Below are 21,784 nucleotides of genomic sequence, written 5' to 3'. Positions count from 1 at the left end.
TCAGCCTTCCCAGCACCCGAGTCCTGTCAGGTTCTGTGCTAACCTCCACCGCACGGTGGCACTTGTCATACTGCACGCTGTGCGTGTGTGTTTGATCAGACAAGGAATACGCAAACAGATTGTCGTTATAAAAAACGGCAACAGTACGTAAGAAAAGTAAAACATGAAAGTTCTCCTTCACTGCACTGACCCTCTTTCCATTCTGCTACCCAGAGATGGTCTCTGTGAGTATCTTTTTAGATTGTTTTCCGTTCATAGATTTACATATGTAATGTTTTTCCTGCCTAAGTCATATTGTACATATCCTGAACCTTGATGTTTACGGGAGATCTTTCCATGCTGGCACATGCATGTTTACCTTCTGTTTTCTGACTGGTGCGTAGTATTTCATGGTGTGGAGATACTGTAGTTTATTTATCATTTTTCTTTGGATGGACATTTGGCTATTTCACGTACTGACTTTTATGAACAATGCTGCAGTGAGCCTGTGGGGTCCCCGTGTCTTAGCGCACATTGTTTGGGGTACATACCTGAGTGTGGAAGTCTCTGGTTGAGGGCATGTATTTTAAACTTTGATAGCTACGGATAGCCAAATTTGATAGCCAAATTCCCCACCGTGGCCTCTTACTCTCCCATTGGCAGGCCTCTTTCCCTAAATTCTTGCCCACAGTGAGTGTGCTCATTCTCTAACATCTTTGAAATTTGTTTTATAGCTATTTCTTTACTTAGTGGTCTTCCTGCATTAGACTCTGTGTTCCTTTTAGGGGGTAGACTGTGTCTTGTTTGTCTCTATCTGTAGTACCTAGCACAGCACCTGCCAGACTGTAGGTGCTCAGTGAACAGGAGGGATCTTCTATAGTTGAGGTCATCCTTGTTAATTTCCCATCCTTGGAACCCAAGGAGACATTATGAGGAAGCTGTGCTGTAGGCTGAGAACACTACACATTTAAGAACCACGGTGCTTTTTGGAATGCCAGTGTTGCCTGTGTCCGCCCGGACGTATGCCTCTGTCCGTTTAGAGCAGTGAGTTTCTGCGGGTCGTTTCACCACCTACGTCTTAGGTACCACAAATGCTCCAGGGTTACAGTCTATACAGTGGTTTTAAGAAAATGTTATTTTCCTAAAAAACAACAGCAACAACCACAGTGTTTTCCACTCAGACAAATTTATACGCTATTTTTAGTTAAGTTGCAACATTCAAAAATTGACATTATGCCTAAAGAACATTTTTTTTTTTTCATGTCCAAAAGCAGTTAGGAAACTACATTGTGTTTTAACCTTGAGTTCTTGAATTCTTATTGGTGCAGTGTCTTTTATAATTCTCTAGACCAGCAAGGTGCAATTAAGATGAAAATTGCTGGAGCGTACTTGAACGAAACTTTCCGGTTGAGATCAGAAACATTCACATTTATTTTCCCATATATGCAATTGTCATTTTGATTGCATACCCAAAGATGCCTCTCTTCATTTGGCTGCATTTCAGATTCAATTGACAATTCTCCTTATGCAGTCTCTACACCGTGTGATCATCCTCCCAAACATCACGTTGAGCAGAGTGTGCTGCTTCCCTAGTAAGTCCTTAGTAGTCCTTCTCTTCATTTTTGTGGGGGCAGAATTACTTAGTTTAGTGGTTCTCAAGCTTTTTAGTCTCAGGACCCCTTTGCACTCTTAGATTATTGAGTGCCCCAAAGTGCTGATCTTAGGAAATTTTAGAATAATACAGGCACACATTTCATTAGCCATCAGGGCAATGATAGCATCATGTGTTGTGTAGCACTTTGGAAAATTCCACCCTACACTCCTGAGAGAATGAGAGAGAAAAAGGCAACTAATCTTTTGGGTTTACTGTAAAAATAGTTTTTTTTTGTTTTTTTTTTCAACGTTTTTTTTTTTTTTTTAATTTATTTTTGGGACAGAGAGAGACAGAGCATGAACGGGGGAGGGGCAGAGAGAGAGGGAGACACAGAATCGGAAACAGGCTCCAGGCTCCGAGCCATCAGCCCAGAGCCTGACGCGGGGCTCAAACTCACGGACCGCGAGATCGTGACCTGGCTGAAGTCGGATGCTTAACCAACTGCGCCACCCAGGCGCCCCAAAAATAGTTTTGATCATATAGACTCCTAAAGGGGTCTCCAGCCACCTCCTACCTCACCCTGGACCCCAGGACCACACTTTGAGAATTGCCGATTCATTTGGGTGGAAGAAACATTATGTTCCCTGTGCATCGATAGCTGGTTTTATGATTGTAGGAGGACTCCTTGGTTTCTCTTGCTTTTCTGGTTTTTTTTTTTTTTTAACTTTGCTGGTCATCAGCTAATATTCATTCTTGTGGTTGAAGGAGAATATCCTGCTGGTCTGAAGCAAATGTACACAGGCAGACTAGCAGAATATTCTTCATACCAGATGGAATCCACGACCCGCCTCAGCCTGGGTTACTGTTTTAATATGTTACTCTATTGCTTTGCCATTGACCTCTAACTTGATCCTTTCTTCCAGCTGTGAGTCAGCTGTTGCCAAAGGTATACCTAATCCCTAGACAGTCAGTCCTCTACAAATATTATAGTGTGCGCTTTAAATGAGTAGGTGATTCTTGGTCAGCAAAAAGAGAAGAACATTTTCTTTGTTACAGCAGAGCAGACTTGAGGGTGCCTAGATTTATTGAGCATCTGCTATGTGCCAACTGTCGTTAGTCATATGATATTTATTATCTCTTTTAATCCTCACTATAATTTAGCTAGGAAGTTTAAGGGAGTTCAAGTTTAGAGATAGGCTAGCTAATATTCTCTGCCTCCCTTGACCAGATTGGGGCCCTGTGCTCTGTGTTCCAGTGACAGTTCTCTTGGTCAGCACTGGACATCCTTACAAGGAATTGCATTGTATAGATTGTTTATATTTGTGGCTGGCTGGAAGCTCCATGAAGACAGCAGCTGGGATTGTTTTGTTATTTGTTACATCCTCAGGACCTAGCACAGTGACTGGTACCTAGTATATGCCCCACAAATGCTTGTTGACACACTGCTCTTGGTTACACGTCCTACAAATAGTGGGGCTGACCCAGGTCAGTCTCACTCCCAAGTGCAGGCATTTCCCACTCCAGGTCATTACTTAAGGAATACTGGACCCCAGTGACATTTCTGTGATGTTTCCCTACTCACAGTTGACTTTTTGCTTGTTTTGTGTGTTTTGTTTTGATAAATTTATGACTTCCTAACTGAAAAATTTTGGGTTAAAAGTGCATATTTGGAGAAGTGCCTGGGTGGCTCAGTCAGTTAAGCGTCTGACTTTGGCTCAGGTTATGATCTCACCACTCGTGAGTTCAAGCCCTGCGTCGGGCTCTGCGCTGACAGGGCAGAGCCTGCTTGGGATTCCCTTCCCTCCCCTCCCCTCCCCTCCCCTCCCCTCTCATCACCTCCTCCCCCCTTCTCTAGGAGTATAGCTTAAAAAAAAAAACAAAAACTGCATAATTGGAAGAATTTCCAAGTTGGAAGGGACTGAAAGTTGCAGTCCATTCTCTCTTCTTGATTTTTTTTTCCATATCATTCTTTATTAATTACCCCCGGTGACAAGGATCTGACTTTATAGAGACGCCTGACTTTACAAAGACATCATTTGGCAACTGTGATTTCTAAGATTTCAACTCAGAATGAAAAAGAATTTCAGCACATTCTCTTAAGAGAGGATGTCTCGGCTCCTTATAATCTTACCTGAATTAGTTTCCATAGCCCTCCTAAATAAAGCATGGTTCCCATAAGAGATGTCATGGACTTTAACGGTCGTCTGATCTGCATGGTAACTCTTCTTTTTTTTTTAACATTTTTATTCATTTTTTGAGAGACAGAGAGTGCAAGCAAGGGAGGGGCAGAGAGCGAGGGAGACACAGAATCTGAAGCAGGCTCTGAGCTGTCAGCACAGAGCCCGATGCGAGGCTCGAACCCGTGAACTGCGAGATCATGACCTGAAGTCAGCCGCCTAACCGACTGAGCCACCCAGGTGCCCCTGCATGGTAACTCCTGCAGTATCTTCTTTTAAGCAGGCAAAAACCACAGCTGCATTGTGGCGGCCACTTTCGTCTGCTCCTTCCTTTGCCAGGCATCTGCTAAATTTCTGTAGTGGACCAGGGAGTGTGCCCGGCGCTGGGTGTCCGGAGATGAAGGAGGAGTCTCTGTCCCGGCAGGACTCTCTCATGGTCTGACTTGTATCGCGGTTACAATGAACTGAAACCATCTTGTCCTTTCTTTTTTTTTTTTTTTTTCCAACGTTTTATTTATTTTTGAGACAGAGAGAGACAGAGCATGAACGGGGGAGGGGCAGAGAGAGAGGGAGACACAGAATCGGAAGCAGGATCCAGGCTCCGAGCCATCAGCCCAGAGCCCGACGCGGGGCTCGAACTCACGGACCGTGAGATGGTGACCTGAGCTGAAGTCGGACGCTTAACCGACTGAGCCACCCAGGCGCCCCCCATCTTGTCCTTTCTACACATGTGCTCTTACTAAGCTGTATCTGTCTCACTGTGTGCGTTTGTGTGGCTCTGTGGTTCAGTGCGGCACTCTGTGTGGATCCTGGGTAATTTTTCTCCTGTTGGATTTGGCCCATCATTATTGCCTGTTAGGAACTTTTTGAATTGATTCTGTCGTCTGCCGTGTTCCTTGTCTCCATAAGCTTTGCGTTACATGACATTTGTTAAGTTTGTTGTTTATATATCTTCACCACTAAGTTGTTCCTCAAAAACAAGCCTAAGGAGGGAGTGGAGCCCTGCAGGATACCCCCGGAGGCTTGTCTCCAGGCTGACATTCATTCACTGATTATCCCCCAGGTCCCCAAATCATTTCCTTGTACTCCACATGACGTTGTTTAGTACTGTTTAGTGCCCTTGCCAGTTCTTCCCAGTAAAAATCTTTTGTCACATTACTCCCTACAAATCAGATTTTTTAAAAGCACACATGTAAGGCATGTAAGCCCGAGAGGTTTGCTGAGCCTGTTAGGTTCAGAGATGATACAGATCTACTGCCCAGTGTCTGGATTCTGCACCAGCTCTCCCACATCGTGATTCTCACTTGGCTTCCACACGCTAGGTGATAGGGAACCTAGTGACCTAGAAGGGTAATCTGTGCTTGTGAGCACAGTGGAGGGAGCCTTAAAAAAAGTGGTATGGGGGAGAATCTTGAGAAAAATAATTTTGAAATTGGAATAGTAAGCAGGTTGAGAATAGACAAGGAAGTGTTGGAAAAGAAGAAAAACAGAATATTTTGCTGGAACAGAGAAAAATAGACTGTAATAATGGAAGTGTGGTCCTTCCTGGCTCAGGAATTTGTAAACCAATCTCTGAGATAGAGTGAAAAGCCCATAAAAAGATTAGAGGACACATTAAAATTTAGTGCATGGTAAAGGTGGCATTTCTTCAGATCTGTGGAAAAAGGGTAGATTATGGCATTGGGACAACTGGCCAAACACTAGCAGTAGATAAAGTTAGATCTTTGCTCCATATCATATGCTAAAGTGTATCTCAGAATTATTTACTCCCAAACATTTAAATATGTACAAACATAAAAGTAGTATATCATAAAATATATTCGATCTTAGCATAGGGGAAAAACCTTTCTCAGGATACATGTGAAATAGAGTTCATAAAGGCAAAGATTTGATGACTTAGACTTTTAAAAACTTAAAAAAAAAGTTTGTTTTTTAATGTTCGTTTATTTTTGAGAGAGAGAGAGAGAGAGAGAGAGAGAACGAACCAGCTGGGGAGGGGCAGAAAGAGGGAGATACAGAATCTGAAGTGGGCTGCAGGCTCCAGGCTGTGAGCTGTCAGCCCAGAGCCTGATGCGGGGGCTCGAACTCCTGAACCGTGAGAGCATGACCTGAGCCGAAGTTGGATGCTTAACCGACTGAGCCACCCAGGCACCCCTAAAAACTTTTATTTTAAAAAGCACAATATACAAATCAAAGGGCAAATATCTTTCTCTGGTTTGTTTTTTTTTTTTTTTTTTGCAATATATAGCAGAGGTTAATTTCCTTAATATAGAGTGCTTACAAATCGACAAATTAGATGAGCACCCTGATGTAAAAATGATCAAAGAAGAAACACAACCAGTAAACATTAACAAAAATTGAACTGTCTTAGTATCAGAAATGCAAAATAAAAAATAAGTTATATTTCTCATCTCAAATTGGAGGAGATTTTAAGTAATACCGGTTTTGAGGGGGGCGGGGGGAACAGGCACTTCACACACTGTTGGTACCTTTCCAGCGAGCTGTAGCAAAATCTGTTAAGTTATGCACACTTTCTGACTGGGCACCTTCCTGGGAATTTACCCTAACGCAGTAATTATGAATACATGCATCCTAGTGTCTTTTGTTGTAAGAGAAAAGATTGGAAACGATCTGAATGTCTGACAAAGGGGGATTGGTAAAATAAATTATGATAGATCCATGCAAGGGAATACCATGTAGCTTTTTCTAAAAGGTATTATTTAGATTAGGAATTTCAGATGGCTTCATCTCCTACCCCCACACTGGGATTGATTGCTGGTCTCTTTTTGGAGCGCTGTGTTGAGAAGGATTCTGAAGTCATGTCTGGGCTCAGCAGGGAAGAGTGCTGGGCTCAGAGATGGATTTTGCCACGGGAGAAGGACTGACAGCAGCATCAGGTACTGGCTTTTCCTGGTGTAGAAGAATGTTTCATAAGGGAAATTGTTCAGCCTATGTTAACAACAACCGCAAAAATTGAGTACAGAACCGTATACTATGTGGGCTGCTTTCGGGGAGGAAAAGGCTGGGAGTTAAGAAAAATTGCTTAAACCTACCAGAGTATTAGCAGTGGTTATTTCTGGTCAGTAAGATAATGGGCGATGTCTGTTTACCTTTTGAAAGCTTATCTTTCTTTTCCCAGTTTTTTATAAAAAGTATTTTATAATTAGAAAATATATCTATAAATGTTATGAATAAAAAAAGTAATGGGAAAAACAATGGTAAGGGATATTGTGTGAAATACAGGCATGTTTTAAAGAACTATAGTCTCCAGATTTTGTTCCTCACAGAGTCCAGATTTCTGGAGAGGTAGTGTGTGCCCAGCCACGCAGGCATCTGAATGAGGCCTATATGACTTCAAAAGTCCCGGCTTATGTTCCTTTTCTTTATGGCCTCATTTTAATTAAGCAGGCATCGGTGGATATGTAGAGACAAAAGATGTAATTCTAGAAGGGCAGATAGACATATTAATAATAGTAGTATCAGGAAAAGAACAAATGAGAGCAAACGTAGAGTGCTTTTTATATGTCAGGCACTTTTTCTTAAGTGTTTAGAAAAATTTTTTTAATGCGTATTTATTTTTGAGAGAGAGCGAAAGAGAGCACGAGCCAGGGAGGGGCAGAGAGAGAGGGAGACACAGAATGAGAAGCAGGCTCCAGGCTCCGAGCTGTCAGCACAGAGCCCGACACGGGGCTCGAACCCACGAACTGTGAGATCATGACCTGAGCCGAAGTCAGACGCTTAACTGACTGAGCCATCCAGGCGCCTCTTAAGTGTTTTATATGTGCTTATTCATTGACTCGTTACAGGAACCCTTTCGTTCCTACAGGAACAGTAGGTAACTATCATCTTATTTACAGATGAGAAACGGAGGCACAGAGAAGTGAAGTAAGCGGCTAACTCAGGTTCAGACCCAGGCAGTCTGGCTCCAGAGTCTAGAGCTGCTGCCCCTCAGTTACTCTCAGTCAGGTGTTGTTCAGCTGCTTTACATGGATTGGCTCCCTTCCTCCTCGGAACAAAGCTTCCTATCTTGTTCATCAAAGGTTTAGTGGGCATTTCTTATATGTCAAACACTAAGCGAAGGCAGGGAGAGGCAAATGCAGAGAAGTTTTGTACTTAGCGCCTGGGCATAGGTTTGTTGAAAGGTTCAGGTGTGAAAATGTGAATGAAGTATCATGCTGCGTAAGGTGTGGTGGTGATTACAGGATGCCAGAGACTAGATCTGCTTTACTTTTGGGTCTGCCCCCTAGTCGGCTCACTGAAGGACTGAAGGGAGGGGGTTTGGAGGAAGGGAGGGGATTTTTGGATGGCAGCAGAATCTCGGTATCTTCCTGTGGGGAAGGGGAATAATTGGCCTTTGATCTGAAGTGGCGGGTAAGAGAAACTTTTTCCAGATTAGTAGGATAACTGTGTCAGGGCAGCATAGTGGATTGCCACACCGAGTGGTGACGGTAGCTCATCCACAGCTCGTCTGCTGGTGGGCAGATCACTTAATGCTACAGAATGCTTCAGGAGCCTCTAAAAGGCAACTTGTGACTACAAGAATAAGGGGAACCCTGTAATGAGATCTGAATCCAAGATTGATTTTTGTAATGAGGAAATCGATTTCTCCAGGAAATTGTGTGACAGTGTGATGTTTGGATGAGTGTACTTCCTGGTTGGTCTGTTGCAGACACTTTGACAGATTGTCTCTCTGTCTGGATTATGTTGTTCTTTGCTCCTCCCTGCTTTCCTTTCACTGATGCTGTCTTGTTTTCCTCTCCTAGGTTTATGGAATCCGAGCTGGACCTAAATGACATCATTCAGGAGATGCACGTGGTGGCCACCATGCCAGACCTGTACCACCTGCTGGTGGAGCTGAATGCTGTGCAGTCTCTTCTTGGGTTACTTGGACACGATAACACAGATATCCTTTCAGATCTGTCCTCAGCAGGAAGGCTGACATGGTGGGGGAATGCTGTTTACTCTCTTCTGTCTGTCTCTGCTGATGTCTCCTGTCACGTCTGGTGTTCCGTTTTCATTCTAATTACCTCTGATCTTGAAACACGCTGCTCTTTACTCATTTGAAAACCTGTTTTTTATCTACGAATACATCTTGGGCAGTCCTTAATTGTCCTGTTTTCTCTTGTTAGTGCTGGAATTCATCATGATGTATCTATTCACACCTTAATAGCATTAATTTCTCAGGATCTTGATTTCCAGGCCCATGATAGCGGCAAGGCCGGATAGGACATGAATCTGTTGATCTAGACATCATTCTGCTAACAGGCGGCCCAGCGGATTTGAGACCAGAGGAGGCAGTGAACCGTGGTAGAAAGCACATTGGAATGTCTAGGAAGACAGGGATTTTAATCTCTTTTGTCCACTGCTGCAACCCCTATTCCTTAAAACAGGCTCAGTGCACAGAAACATGTACTGTTTGCTGAATGAGCATTAGATCCAAACAGATGATCCAGGTTTGGCTCCCAGCTTCATTTCTTGTGCGAAATTTGATGCCCCTGCAGCCCTCACTATTGGCACCTGCAGAAGTGGAGTTAATAACTTTTGCCTTGCAGTGTTACTGAGAGTACTAAAGGAGACGACGTTAAGGGCTAAGCAGTTTCTGATACACAGTAGGCACTTACTAGATGTTACTTTTAACTGACTCTGAACCGTGACTTCCAAAACCATCTTATACTCTGTCTTTGCTCTCAGATGTGCAGCAGCTTTCTGCAGTCGGTTTTTGATGTGCCTGTGGTCGGGGATATGTTCATTAAAGTAAATTCTCTTCCAATAGTTGTTCTATTTGAATCCAGATTTCCGAAGGTACGAGACAAATGTAGTTAGTCTGCCTGAGTGATATTCACGGGGAATCTGCTGCTGCTTCATGTTATTTTCATCTTTCTGGTAATCTCTCTCCTGAGAGCATGTCTGACTAGGTTCTTTCCTGCCTGATATTTCTCATAGAAATAAATCAGGGAATAATTTTAATGCAGGCTTCTTGAAGGGTGATCTTAAACCATTTCTGATACTTCATGTTAGGTTTGAGAGTATTAAGAATCACTCCGTAAGTCCTCAGATTGATGAGTGGGTTCCCCAGGGTTTTCTGCTGAATTGTGGGTTGTGCGAGAACCCTGGTCAATTGGCGTGTTTCTGGGTAAGCTGAGTGTAGGGTCTCATGAAGTCATTCGGCAGACCTGCTTTGAGTGCTTCATTGTGTACCAGGCACTGTACTAGACTCTGAGGAACAGTGGACTCTACTGGATTATCAAGCGGCATCAGGCAAGAAACACGTATTAGGGTATCTATACCATCTGATCGGTCCCATTCAAGGTACTAACTGGTCCTCGCGGTGTCGGTAAGGGAGAGTTCTAGTTGTGACTTCACATCTTAATTCACCTACAGAATGGTAGATGTTCTGAACCTAAACAGACCTTAGAGATGACTTAACCCAGGGCCTTCTTTATTTCTTCAGTGACGCATCTGAGGTCCAGATGTCGGACAGCCAACTGTTGAGGCCGAGGCTGGCACTCTAGGCCCCTGATTGATGTCCAGCCCAGTGCTCTCTCCAGCGCCCTTTGAGACTTGCCACGTCCCCGACGGCCTCGCCCAGTCGTCTGCTCCCTTGCGCGTTCACACACGCAGCACCAAGTTTGTCTCTGCAGACGCGGCCCTCATTCTTTTTTCTATCCCTGCTAAGTCTAATAGTAGCAGCCTTCCCAAGATGCTGACACTTTGCTGATTCACCAGGCTGGTTCCTGCTGGGGAGAAGACTGACGCGAGAGCGCTGTTCGACATCGGCATACTTGGGAAAGGCAAGGGCACAGATGTTCCACGTTGTTAAGTTCTGGTCTTTAAAAAGGGAAAAAACAAGTCCCCCTATAATAACTTTGACAGACTGCCACTTCCCTCCTGTTTTCTTGAGAGCCAGGCTGCATTTTTCCCCCCTCTAGTATGCCAGCCTTCACCCTACTGCCCTAATGATATTTTTTTAAATCTGATTTTTAATTATGCCCTACATCAAATTTAAAGTGCATTTGAAATTTTTTTAATTACCTAATTTTAATTAGCTAAAGCAATTAGGGGAAATGTCATCCTCCTCAAAGTACAGTTTTTCTTGAAAGTGGTTTCAGGAAAGGGTAGGCCCTCTTGACTTGCAACTGATGCACCCTCTCTCGTTTCGGGACGGTGGTCTCCCCACAGCCTTGCACCCTGCGTCTTGTCTTACCTGTGGTCTAGAATGGAGATTTTTCTTCAGGAGACGCTTGTTAACAGTTTACTGTTGTACAGCTGTAACTGCCCGAAACACTGTGCCGTGAATGGACAATTTCATGGCAGTCATGACTTAGATTTTTCATCTTTTTTAACTCTTCATTTATCAACCAAGACCATACGTGGCTGGTCATGCCCCCCACAAGCTCAGGTCATCTTTGCCTTTGTCCTTCTCAGAGAAAACATAAACTATAGGGATTTTAATTGGATCAGAGGCTGGTTTGTTGTAACCTTAAGAGCAGAGGATGCGAGACGACAGCTTGTGCCTCGTGCTTTCAACCGTGAGGGGCAGCTTCAGAGTTTATTCTGGCGCTCTGCATCGCTGCTGCTGGTGAAGGCTTGTCAGCGCTTCTGGGCCCCGTCTCCCCCCCACCCCCAAGAGGCTGGAGCCCAGCAGGCCGTTGGCCGCGAGTGGAATTCTGGTCTGTGAAGAGCACCTCTGGGGACGAGGGGCTGAGAGGGAGGGGCATACCTCTCACACAGCTTTGGAGAGTCACTCTGGCTGTGTTAGAAGGGAAGGCAAGGTGGGATCCAACAGCTACCGCCTTTTAGAATTACTGCTTTTTCCTTTGAAGTAAGTCATTTAAATATGTTTAGAGCCCCTTTTTTGTGAACCTTTTGGAGTTTCTACAGAATCATAAAATCAAAGTTACATTTAAAGATATTTTCTTAAGGTACTGCTAAGCAAACAGTTTTTGTGGCCCAGGGTAAGCCATATTTACTCATTTTGCCTAAAGGAACAGGGAAGAATGAAACAAGGGGAAGATAAAAACCCCAGATGGTGGTTCATCACCCCTTTTACCACCAACAACAAAAAAATAAATCACCACAGCCCAACATCTATAAGTATCCTAGTTTTGTATGTCATTAGCTGCATTCTCAGTTTGAGTGACAACTCGGGGCAATCCTTTCTAAAGTCCTTATGGTAGATCACGGCATTTACTGGGTTTCTCCTCTTTGTGATAAGCCCTATTGGGTGCTGTTGGGGAAGCAAGAAATAATAACTCCAGTCGATAGCAAAAACACTTACTCACTTACAAGTTACTTACTATGCACGGTAAGTGCCCTTGGAGTATTGTGCTCAGGAAATGCCATTGGAGTTCTGAGGTATGAGTCACTTCTGGCTTGGGGGTGACTAGGGAATTGGGTATTGGAGATGGGTAAGCTTTTGACAGATGTGGAGATTAGAGTGTGTTTCAAGTTTATTTTCATGGTCTGTATCTTGGCAGTGGAAATTGCCATGCCTCACATGCTGGGAGCTGACGTGCTCCTGTAGTCACTAGAAACTTACCAGGACATCAGGCTCATGATTCCCCTTCCCCTCCCACCTCCCCCCCACAAAAAAAATCACCACTACTGCTTCCCTGGTACGTGCTCTATTCTTTTATATATACACACACACACACACACACACACATATATATATATATATATATATATAATATATATATATATATATATGTATATGATGTGTATATATATATATATATATGATGTGTAAGTTATATATAAATTATATAAACATGTTATATATTTATATTATTTTTATAATATTTATCTATAATATATGTTTTGTATATTATATACAAATATATAAATATTTTATAATATTTAAATTATATTTATTTATATTATATATAAATTATATATAAGTTACATAAATATACAATTGTATATTTATTATACAATTGTATATTTATGTAACTTATATATAATTTATATATGTAAACTTATATATATATGTATTGAATAAACCACATTTATCCAAAGTCTGCTTTCAGACTTTGGTGATTCAGAAAAATGTGGCCTCATTGTAATGTTAACTTCAGGCATTATTACAGTGAGTTGCATGCTAATATGCAGGAAGGGAGAGATTTGTTAGTTATAGAGGAGATTTTTGGTGCTGATGGGACAGCTTTTTTTTTTTTTTTTTTTTTGGTCTGGGATAATTTTAGGGAGTGGTCGTTAGCACTATTCTTCCCTAAATTACTGCTTAGTTTTCTTAGACTCTATAAAGCCAGGAAGACCTGGAAAGTTGTCCCGTTGGATTTTGTGAGGAATTACTGTGGGAACTGGAAAATAAAGAGCAGAGTTTTTTTTAGACCAGCAGGGATCAATTGAATTTGAGCAGTTTGGGTCTGAGAAAGCTAGAGTGGAGCAAACTGAGAGCAGCATCCCATATTATCCTGGAGGGTGTGTGCAGTAGTCAGGGGGGCTCTGCATCAGAGTCCCTATGTTCATGAGCAGGACTAGGGCTGGGAAGGGTCTGAGCCTCCTCGGGGCTTTCTCCTAATTGGACTGGGAGGGAGTCGGCTGTTGCTCCAGAGCTTTCCTGCAAGCGCTGTCTAACAAGACCTGCGTCTCTTGAGCTGTTGTTTTGCTGGAAGCTATTCTCATCTTGATATTTCCAGAATCAAAACTACCCTGAAAGGAAGGTACTTCTTTTTCTCATCAGTAGGCTGACATGTCTGATAATCTGCACTGATAAGCCTCCCATATTTAAAGCCATTTAAATATGCTCTGAAGAAAGTCAGGTTACGTTAAAAGTGCCAAAGTGGCAATTTAGGAAAAGGACCTCTTAATGTAACCTTTGATCTTGTTTATGAGTTTAGGTGAATATCTTGCCCCTGGAAGATGTGGGTGGTGGTAGCCTGCTTTGGGCATCTCCCCTGTGGCATAATAGCGCCCATTAGCATTTAGTAGGTCCTTAGTGCATCTTGAATGAGTGCATTTTCTCCCTCATATTAGTGTGATCTAGGATTGGGAGAGAATTAAGCGTACAGGTTTTTTTCTAGGTCGTTCTGTGCCAACTGTTTTAAAAGGAGAAAAAGACTATTTTGTCTGTGTTTTGAAACTCATCTGCATTAATTGAGCCATATCTCACTGTCCTAGTCTAGGAACAAAAGAAAAAAATTTTTTTTTATAAAAACCCACATTTGTTGCATTAAATCAATTATATACTCTGAATCTATACTGTACTGGTTCATTTTTCTTAAGGAATCCTTTATGAAATGACTTTTTTAAAAAAACCCATCTGCTTACTACCATCTTGTTCTAATCTTTTTTTTTTTTTTTTTAATAAATTTTCTCCTTATGGACCTGTCTCATTGGAGATTAATGAGTTAAATGCTCAGTTTCTGTACCAAAACTACATGGATCATGCCAAAAGAAAAAAACCAAAAAAAAACCCAACCAGACGTAAATACCCCTCTTTTTCCAAGAGCTGCTGTATTGTGGACCATTTTGTGCCCAGCTGGCCTTTTCTATGTCACCTCTTATTACTCTAGCTTACTGCCCCAGTAGTGGACAGGTACAGAGGGAGTGTGTGGGGTGGCCTTTCTACTCGACATGACAAAATAGGCTATCAAAAACTGTGTTTTAGTAATTCACAGAGAGACAGGCTCTCTGTTTTCCTATTATACTTGGACGGGAGAGCCTTTTACCTTGTGAAATGAAATTGTAACTACAGTGGAAAAACCTATCACCCATGCCCAGAGTCGGCCTGTGAAGAAATGCTGGATGGGCGGCAGACCACGCTGCATTTTCTCATCCAAATTGAGAGTCTGCCTGCCTGTCTTTAGTTCGGGTTTTCATTCCACTTTCAGGTCTTCAGATGACCTCTGTCTTCCGGGTCATACTACATTACCCGGGAGGTGATGATTACAATTACGGACTCATTACTGCCTTGCTGAAATGTTCTTTGGTGAAAGTTAGGAATTTACGTAAAATCAGTTAGTGGTGGAATTGATGAGATGTTTACCAGACCTGGTAGCTGGTAACTGGTTTTGTGTTTGACTTCCCAGCTGAGGCAGGAGAGTAGGCAGGGAAATAACTACTGGAACATTTTTAGAAACGACTTTTCTTGATAAAAGTTAGACATTTATCCTGTCCTATATAAAACCACCACCATTGTCAATTTTTTTTTTTTTCCTTTTTAAGAAAAGTTCTTAGGCTTAACGTGACACATTTGTGAGCATGGTATTAAGACTAATCAAAGAAAAATATGATACCTGGCCCATAAGACCTTAGAGGCTGAAAAAGGACTTGATCAATCTGAATGTCTGTGGCACAGCCGAAATATAAAATTAGATCTTCCAACCCATTGTGACCCAGAAAGGGAGACCATTCTGTTGTTAGCTTACGTTTTAGATTTTCGAGGCTTTGGGGAAGAGTGAAGGCAACAGTGAGGGCTTTGGCCATTCTGTGGGAAGACTTGACTAACAGTCTTTCTTATAAAATGCTTTCATATTTTCTTAGTACTTTGATTTCCTTGGCCTTCGATGTACACGCCCTAATTTGTTCCTTCTAGCTACTCAGAGAGATGGGCTGGGCAGAGACCATTTGCCACCATTTGACAGGCGAGGAAACTAAGCTGTAAGGAAATAAAGGGGTTTGAACAAGATTACATGGCTGGTGATAATTTGGGGGTAATTCAGTTCACTGAAGATGTGAACCAAAGATGAATATGACATGACCCCGTCCTCGTGTTTGCTCTGACTCTTCATCATTGTTCTTTTCACGTGTCCCCCACCTGTCTCTTGAGGCTCCTGTTTAATTAACAGTCATCGCATACTAGTTAATAATTACTTAGTTATGCATGGTGTTATTCAAGGGATATAATGATAGTACTTACTACATGCCTGATTTATATTCTTTATTTTGTTGTTGTTGTTGTTGTTGTTTTGCCCGATTCATATTCCTGTCCTATAGGTGTCTGACTCTAACATTGGGTGGATGGATGGATGGATGGATGAGTAGATAGGCAGATAGATCAAATGTCATGCATATTAAATAAGCATGTGAATAGATAATACAGTTTTTACATCGCATATGTAAGAACTTTTCAAGAGAATATATTTGGGAGTTTCTTAGATGAGGAGGATGAGCGGGGAGTTTTCAGCATCTTATTTTTTTTCCTGAGACTTTTAATAATATTGTTGGAGGTAAGTGATAGTGTCATTACAGTAGGATCAATAGCTAGAATTTACCAGAACTTAGCCCCGTTTAAACCTGGCATGTGTTCCCGTGTGCCGTGTTATGAAGTGTGGTGGCAAAAGCATCATTTTTGGAATCAGATGAACCTAACCTTCTCCCTTACCGTTGCAGTGACCTTTAGCTAAGTTCCTTAACCACTTTGAGCTTTAGCTTTCTTGTCTGTAAAACGGGGATATCACGCTGATAATGCTGTTGTGAGGATTCGGTAGCCCAGCGCTTAGCATAATGATGACTCTCAGACACGGTGGCAGTGACGGTGGTGGCTACCGCAGTCTTTACCACTAATTCCTCCTAGTCGGGGGTAGCCCCGGGGTTTCTAGGGTTAATTTGGTAGCCAGGTTTTGCTTTTTAAAATTACTGCAGACAACTTCCGTATTTTGGTTTACTGTATGTCAAGTTTGATAACGCGGTCTTCTGCGTCAACCGCATTCTGGTTACTTTGTTGATGAAGACGAGACACATCAAGGAGTTCTGTCCAAAGACCTTTAAGCTCTGACGCATAGTAAGTTTCATAGCACTCTGGTGTTTGGGGTAAATACCGCTTTAAAGAGTGGAGGAAGAAGACGACACAGCTTAATTAACTTACGTGTGATGGTCGCCTGGTCCGTTATACATGAGTAAGACAAACCTCCCAATAGCTTTTCTTTCCGCAAAAGATGTTCATAAAATGCCTGGAACTTCAGTGGGTGGTCAGCAAGTGTTATCCTTCTTGTTACCACGTCCTGTATCTTTCCTTTTATTTTTTTCTTACCCGTCCTAGTGAAACTGCCCTGATGCTGACCTTGTCTCGCCCTGGACTGTTGTGTGTGGTATCTTCTCCTCCAGACCTGGCTCCCCGCCCAACCCTCACCCTCCAGCTCTCTGCTCATCCTGCTTTCCATTTGCCCATCCCCGCGCCCGGCACTCAGTGCTTTAGTGCACTGCACCCTGCACGCGGCTATTAGGTTATTCTTCCAAAATATTATTTGCGTATAATTCTAGCTCTGACTTTCTCTTTCCTCTCCCCTCTCTTCTGTCCTCCCCTCCCTTCCCTGATGCTCTTTCTTGTCCTCTTCATGTGCCTTTGTATATTCCAGTCTCTTGGCTTTTACTTCTGTGGCTCTGCTTTCTGGCCCCTCTGCCCTCATCGTTTTTAGTTACTGTTTTCTGACCAGTCTTCTTCTAGCAGATCATTCCTGATTTCCGAGTTGATGGCCCCCTTTTCAGGACGTCTGTATTTTATTTGTTACACCTTGGCAGTTGCCTGTGGTGTATAATTTTCTAAATGTCTCTGATTATTGAACTTCCTCTTTTTGTAGAGGGGGAACTGAGGCCAAGAATGAAAAACAGATTTGCCTTTGTCACCATCACAGTGCTTTCTTCACCGCAGAAACGTAGGTCGTCTGTGTGTATGTGTGAGAGAGTTTCCAGGGTGAGGGAAGGGAAACTTAGTTTATTTAGTTCTGCCTTCCAGTTTCCAAACATAACTCCTTTTTTTCCCTCTTTCATGTTTCTTTCTTTCATACATATTTTCCTCCTTGTATTTTCGCCTTCGCTTTGTTTAATTCTCATCGTTCTTCCTTTTGTGTCCATAGCAGCTCGGTGTTTGAGGGGAGGGAGCCCCACGTGGGGATGTGTAGTGCAGTCCAGCGTAAAGCCTTCCGTCTACATCTTGAAACTGATTTTGCCATGCCCTGCTCTCTGCGGACCTCTCGGTAAACACCAGCCATCTCCTCTCAGAAATCATTACCGCCTTCGGGTTAGTTCAGATTATACTGAGTTCCAAGAATGTAAATTCTGTGATAGGGTGAAGGGTGTTGGCCTCTTTCTCCCTGGAAAAGCAACCTCCTGAGCAATCAATCTATTTGAAAGTTTGAAATTTGGGAAAACGAACTTATGGAATACGTGACCAGGAAGGCAGCAGAAGGAAGAAGACTGAGCCGGTTAACAACATTTACTGAACACCCACTGTGAGTAGAACCTTGTTGAAGAGATGTTAATAAAACCACAGTGTATTAAGGGTGAATGGTAATAAAATGATTGACAAGGCAACAGAAGGGAAGCACAGATTTTAATAAAATGTCAGTAGGGTTTCAGTATGTACGTGATTCCCTTAACGCTATTCACATGTGTCCATAGCTGTGGTTGATTTGCTTCAGGAATTAACAGATATAGACACCCTCCACGAGAGTGAAGAGGGAGCGGAAGTACTCATCGATGCTCTGGTAAGTTGCACATCCGGCTGGGGTTCTGCAGGCGTGTGTAAGGTGTTGCCGTCATCACCATTGTCTCCGTGGTGGCAGCCGGGTGGGTGGGAGCTCTGTGGGAAGGCTGCACTGCCGGAGGAGAGTCCGACATTGGCAGTGCAGCTTGTGGGGTACTTTGTTCTTTGGAACTGCGTGGAGGGGGTTGCTAGGGGTTGTAGAGGCCTAGCGTTTGTTAAGTATCTGCTGTAGGCAGGTCTTTTCTCATTATTTTCGCTTTACGTGATCCTCACCGTACCCTCTCAGATGGGTATTAACAGCCACTATTCCCGTTTCCAGCTGTGACACCGAGGCTTAGAGAGGCGAAACGACTTGCCCGTGGCCACACAGCTGGGATTGGAACCTGTGTTCTCTTTGACTCCGTGTTTCTGTTCTTCTACCCCTAACTGTGGTGCTACTGACCTTTTCACAAAGAGTTTTCACAGATATTTCTTCTCTCCAAGCGCCAGCGAGGACAGATACCATTATGATTTTACAGACAGGGAACCGGAGAATGTTGAAAGCAAGAACAAACCTTCCAACTCATCCAGCCAGAGTTGGACGCCCGTAGAGGCAGGGCCGGTGGATTTCTGTGCACCTTTTTTGTGACGCCTGGGCAAGGCCTCGGAATCTTCCAGGCAGCAGCCAGTCGAAAGGAGTTTATTTGTGAGTTAAACCGATCTGTTCTCAGCACCTCACTTTACACGTGAGGTGACCCAGATGGAGAAGCACAGCCCTCTCCTGAGTCACTTGGCCAGGCCCTGAACAGCCGAGACGGGAGCCTGCGTGTCCTGTCTCGCCACACCAGCTTCTCCCTCACCAGTGATCACAGAGGCCTCCAAGACTAGGAAGGCGCCACAGCTGGCCAGTCCAGGAGGGAGCGAGTCCAACCGCTGACCCTGACACCTGCGGGGCTTCGTCCACCCGCCAAGCTCTCTGCTTCCTCAAGGCTCTGTTAGTTTTCCTTCCTCTCTGTTGTCTTCGGTTGTCTTGTTTTTTCTTTCTGCTAAGGATGCTAGTTAAGTACTGGTCTTGATGCAGTTTGCAGTTTATCAAAGATCGCTGCTGTCACTTGTGTTAGAAGCACCGGCGTGTTTGTTAAGCGTGTAGTCTGGCCCCATCCAAAACCCACTGAATCAGAATGGCTGGGACTGGGGCCCCAAATGATTCTGAGACCCCGTCGCTGCTCTGCCCACCCTCTCCTCACTTCTTCTCTCTCGGGGTCCTTGACACTAGAAATTTCCCATGTGCCATGCTTGTTGCTTGGCATTTGGTGTGAACGAAGAGGTTGTGAACCCACTGGATATGAAGGACTGTCTCTTACAGAGAGTGAGGCTGGAGTCCAGCAGGGCTATTTGTGGCTGAGTATGATGAAAATTTCTAGTGCCATTTTTCTTTCAAGCTCCTTCCTAGAGCGAGCTGCCACTTTTGTACAATTCAGGACCTTTATTTTCCCTTTGAACCACTGTGCAGAAAGAAAAGGATGATGTTGGGTTGTCCTTTTGTTTTGAGGAGCGTCTGAAGGAAGGCTGTGGCACTTGCTCCTGCTCTGTGTCCCCACAGTGTCATTTGTGCGGTCTTACCTTCCAGAGGTTAATTACAGTGGCCCCGACTGAGGCTTCCTGCCTGGTCCCTGGGCTGATTTTAATTACCATCCTTTGCCTGTGTGAATAGGGGAGACGAGAGAGGAGCAGCGAGCCTGGCTGCTGCCTGTAAAACGTACCCAGAAACAGCAATTCGCACAAAAGCCCCCTTTGTGTTTTCTGTGTTGCTAAGCCCACCAACAAAAGCTGGATCGTGCAGATTTTATTGTTTGTTTGGAAAGAAACAGTTCATCCTCAGTCTGGGGAGCCGTTAGGTAGCTGCTATAAAGGGTTTTCTGTTTGTTTAGTTTTTTTTTTCTTTTTATTATAATCATTTTAAGATTTTGACTCTTCTAGCTTTATACTGGTGGGGCTGGTGTGAACCACAGTTGAACATTCCTAGGCTCTTATATGTTATTTGCTTGTCTGCAGCCAGTCAGAAGCCGTCGGTAAATAACAGAGCAGAACTGGTGGGTGGTCTTTCATTTATTCTTTTTGCCCTTGTGCTGCATCCAGGAAGAAGTTTGATAAGTATTCTCATTTTACAAGGGTTGAGTTGTCTTTGTAGTTTTAATTTGGGGCCAATATCAGAGGCCTGGAATTGCATGAACAGAGGCTAGAGGGCATGTAGCAGAATTTATTGTGGTGTGCAGTTTGCAGTTATTGCCTTGGTCTTTTTCCCAATTGGAAGTCCTAAGCAATAGACAAGCACATTTGTGGGGAGAGAGTGCTGCCTTGGCATTCTTGGGGATCTTTGGGGTTTAACATTTGGTTCACATCCACTGCTATTATTTGTGCAAAAGGTGAATATCTGTGCTTTATAATGCATTGATTTGGTAGCCTGGAAGATAGAATCTTTTCCGAGGAGTTCTAAATGTGAGGGTATATTGCTTTGATGGCAATTCTCTGGCATCCCTCTCTAAAGAAGTCTTAGGACTTTGCTCACATGTGCCTTCAGCTTGGCGGGCCTTGCTTCTCCTGGGCTACCTGGAATGCTCCCAGTCATCCTTTAAAGCCGCTTAAAGCTTATCTCTTTTGAATTTTTTTAAGGCTCATCCCCCCCGGCAGAATTTGTGTTCTTTTAGCACTTTGTACATCCTAGCATTTGTCACATTGGCTTCCGGACATCTGTTTGTAGGTTTGTCTTTCCAGAGATGTGATTCCCATCAAGGGAGTGGCCAAAGTGGTAGGTCTGTCATTTACCAACTGTGTGTCCTTGGGGAAGTTACCTAATCTCTCTGCGTTTTGTTTCTTCTGTAAAATGGGGGTAACAGTAGTGCCTGTTGCATAGCACCGACTTAAGGAATAAATGCTATTTAATAAATCTTTAGAACAGTGTCCGACACTGAGTAAACACCCAATAAATGCTGGCCATTATCTTCATAAAGATATTATGCCTGGTGCGTACTAAGTTCCTAGTAAATGTCAAGCTAAAATGATCTGTGTCATCTGCCATGCGGTGAGATGTTTGTGAGTATTGGTTGAGTTCAACATTTTTTTCCCATTTTGACAGATGTTCAAAAAACATTTTGAACAAATACTCAAAAAAACTTTTGAAGGGAATGGACCTAAATAAGACATGGAAGGATAGATGTTTAGTTTTAAAAAAAAAAAAAAAAAAAGATGAAATAAATAATGATCACGCAAAGCAAAATATTAACGGTTGTGAGAGGTGTCAGCTACTGTGGAAGTGAGGAGGAGGGAGCACTCACTTGTGAGGGGGAAGAATCCAGAAGGTCTGCAGAGCTGCAGGGCACTGTCTGTGGCGTCAAAGGGAGGCTTTCACAGGAGGATGTGTGCAGGTGTCCCAACCAGAGAAGGTGGAAATGTGGCTGGGCCATGATATTGGCCGTAATGGCTAGGAGCCACCGTTTGGTAGAAGGAGTTTCACAAAAGTGGCTTTGGCGTGGAGTCAGGAATTGCCTTCCATACCCATTCTCGCACTCAACTAACCCTACTTAAACGTTGCACGTTGAAGTTCTGTAG

At 43.4% G+C, this 21,784-nt stretch overlaps 1 protein-coding gene across 1 annotated transcript in view; it reads left to right on the top strand.

Moving 5' to 3' along the window:
* Window positions 1–21,784, top strand: part of CTNNBL1 (catenin beta like 1) — a 161,746-nt gene that overhangs the window by 36,007 nt on the left and 103,955 nt on the right. The window contains exons 4-5 of the mRNA XM_015535519.2: window positions 8,514–8,653; window positions 18,100–18,197. Of these exons, the coding sequence (XP_015391005.2) occupies window positions 8,514–8,653; window positions 18,100–18,197 (238 nt within the window). The remainder of the gene's footprint in view (window positions 1–8,513; window positions 8,654–18,099; window positions 18,198–21,784) is intronic.

The sequence above is a fragment of the Panthera tigris genome, chromosome A3 (assembly GCF_018350195.1).
Source record: "Panthera tigris isolate Pti1 chromosome A3, P.tigris_Pti1_mat1.1, whole genome shotgun sequence".
In the NCBI taxonomy this organism is placed as follows: Eukaryota; Metazoa; Chordata; class Mammalia; order Carnivora; family Felidae; genus Panthera; species Panthera tigris.
Note: the sequence above shows the minus strand (reverse complement) of the source record. Positions and strands in the feature narration are given on the sequence as shown.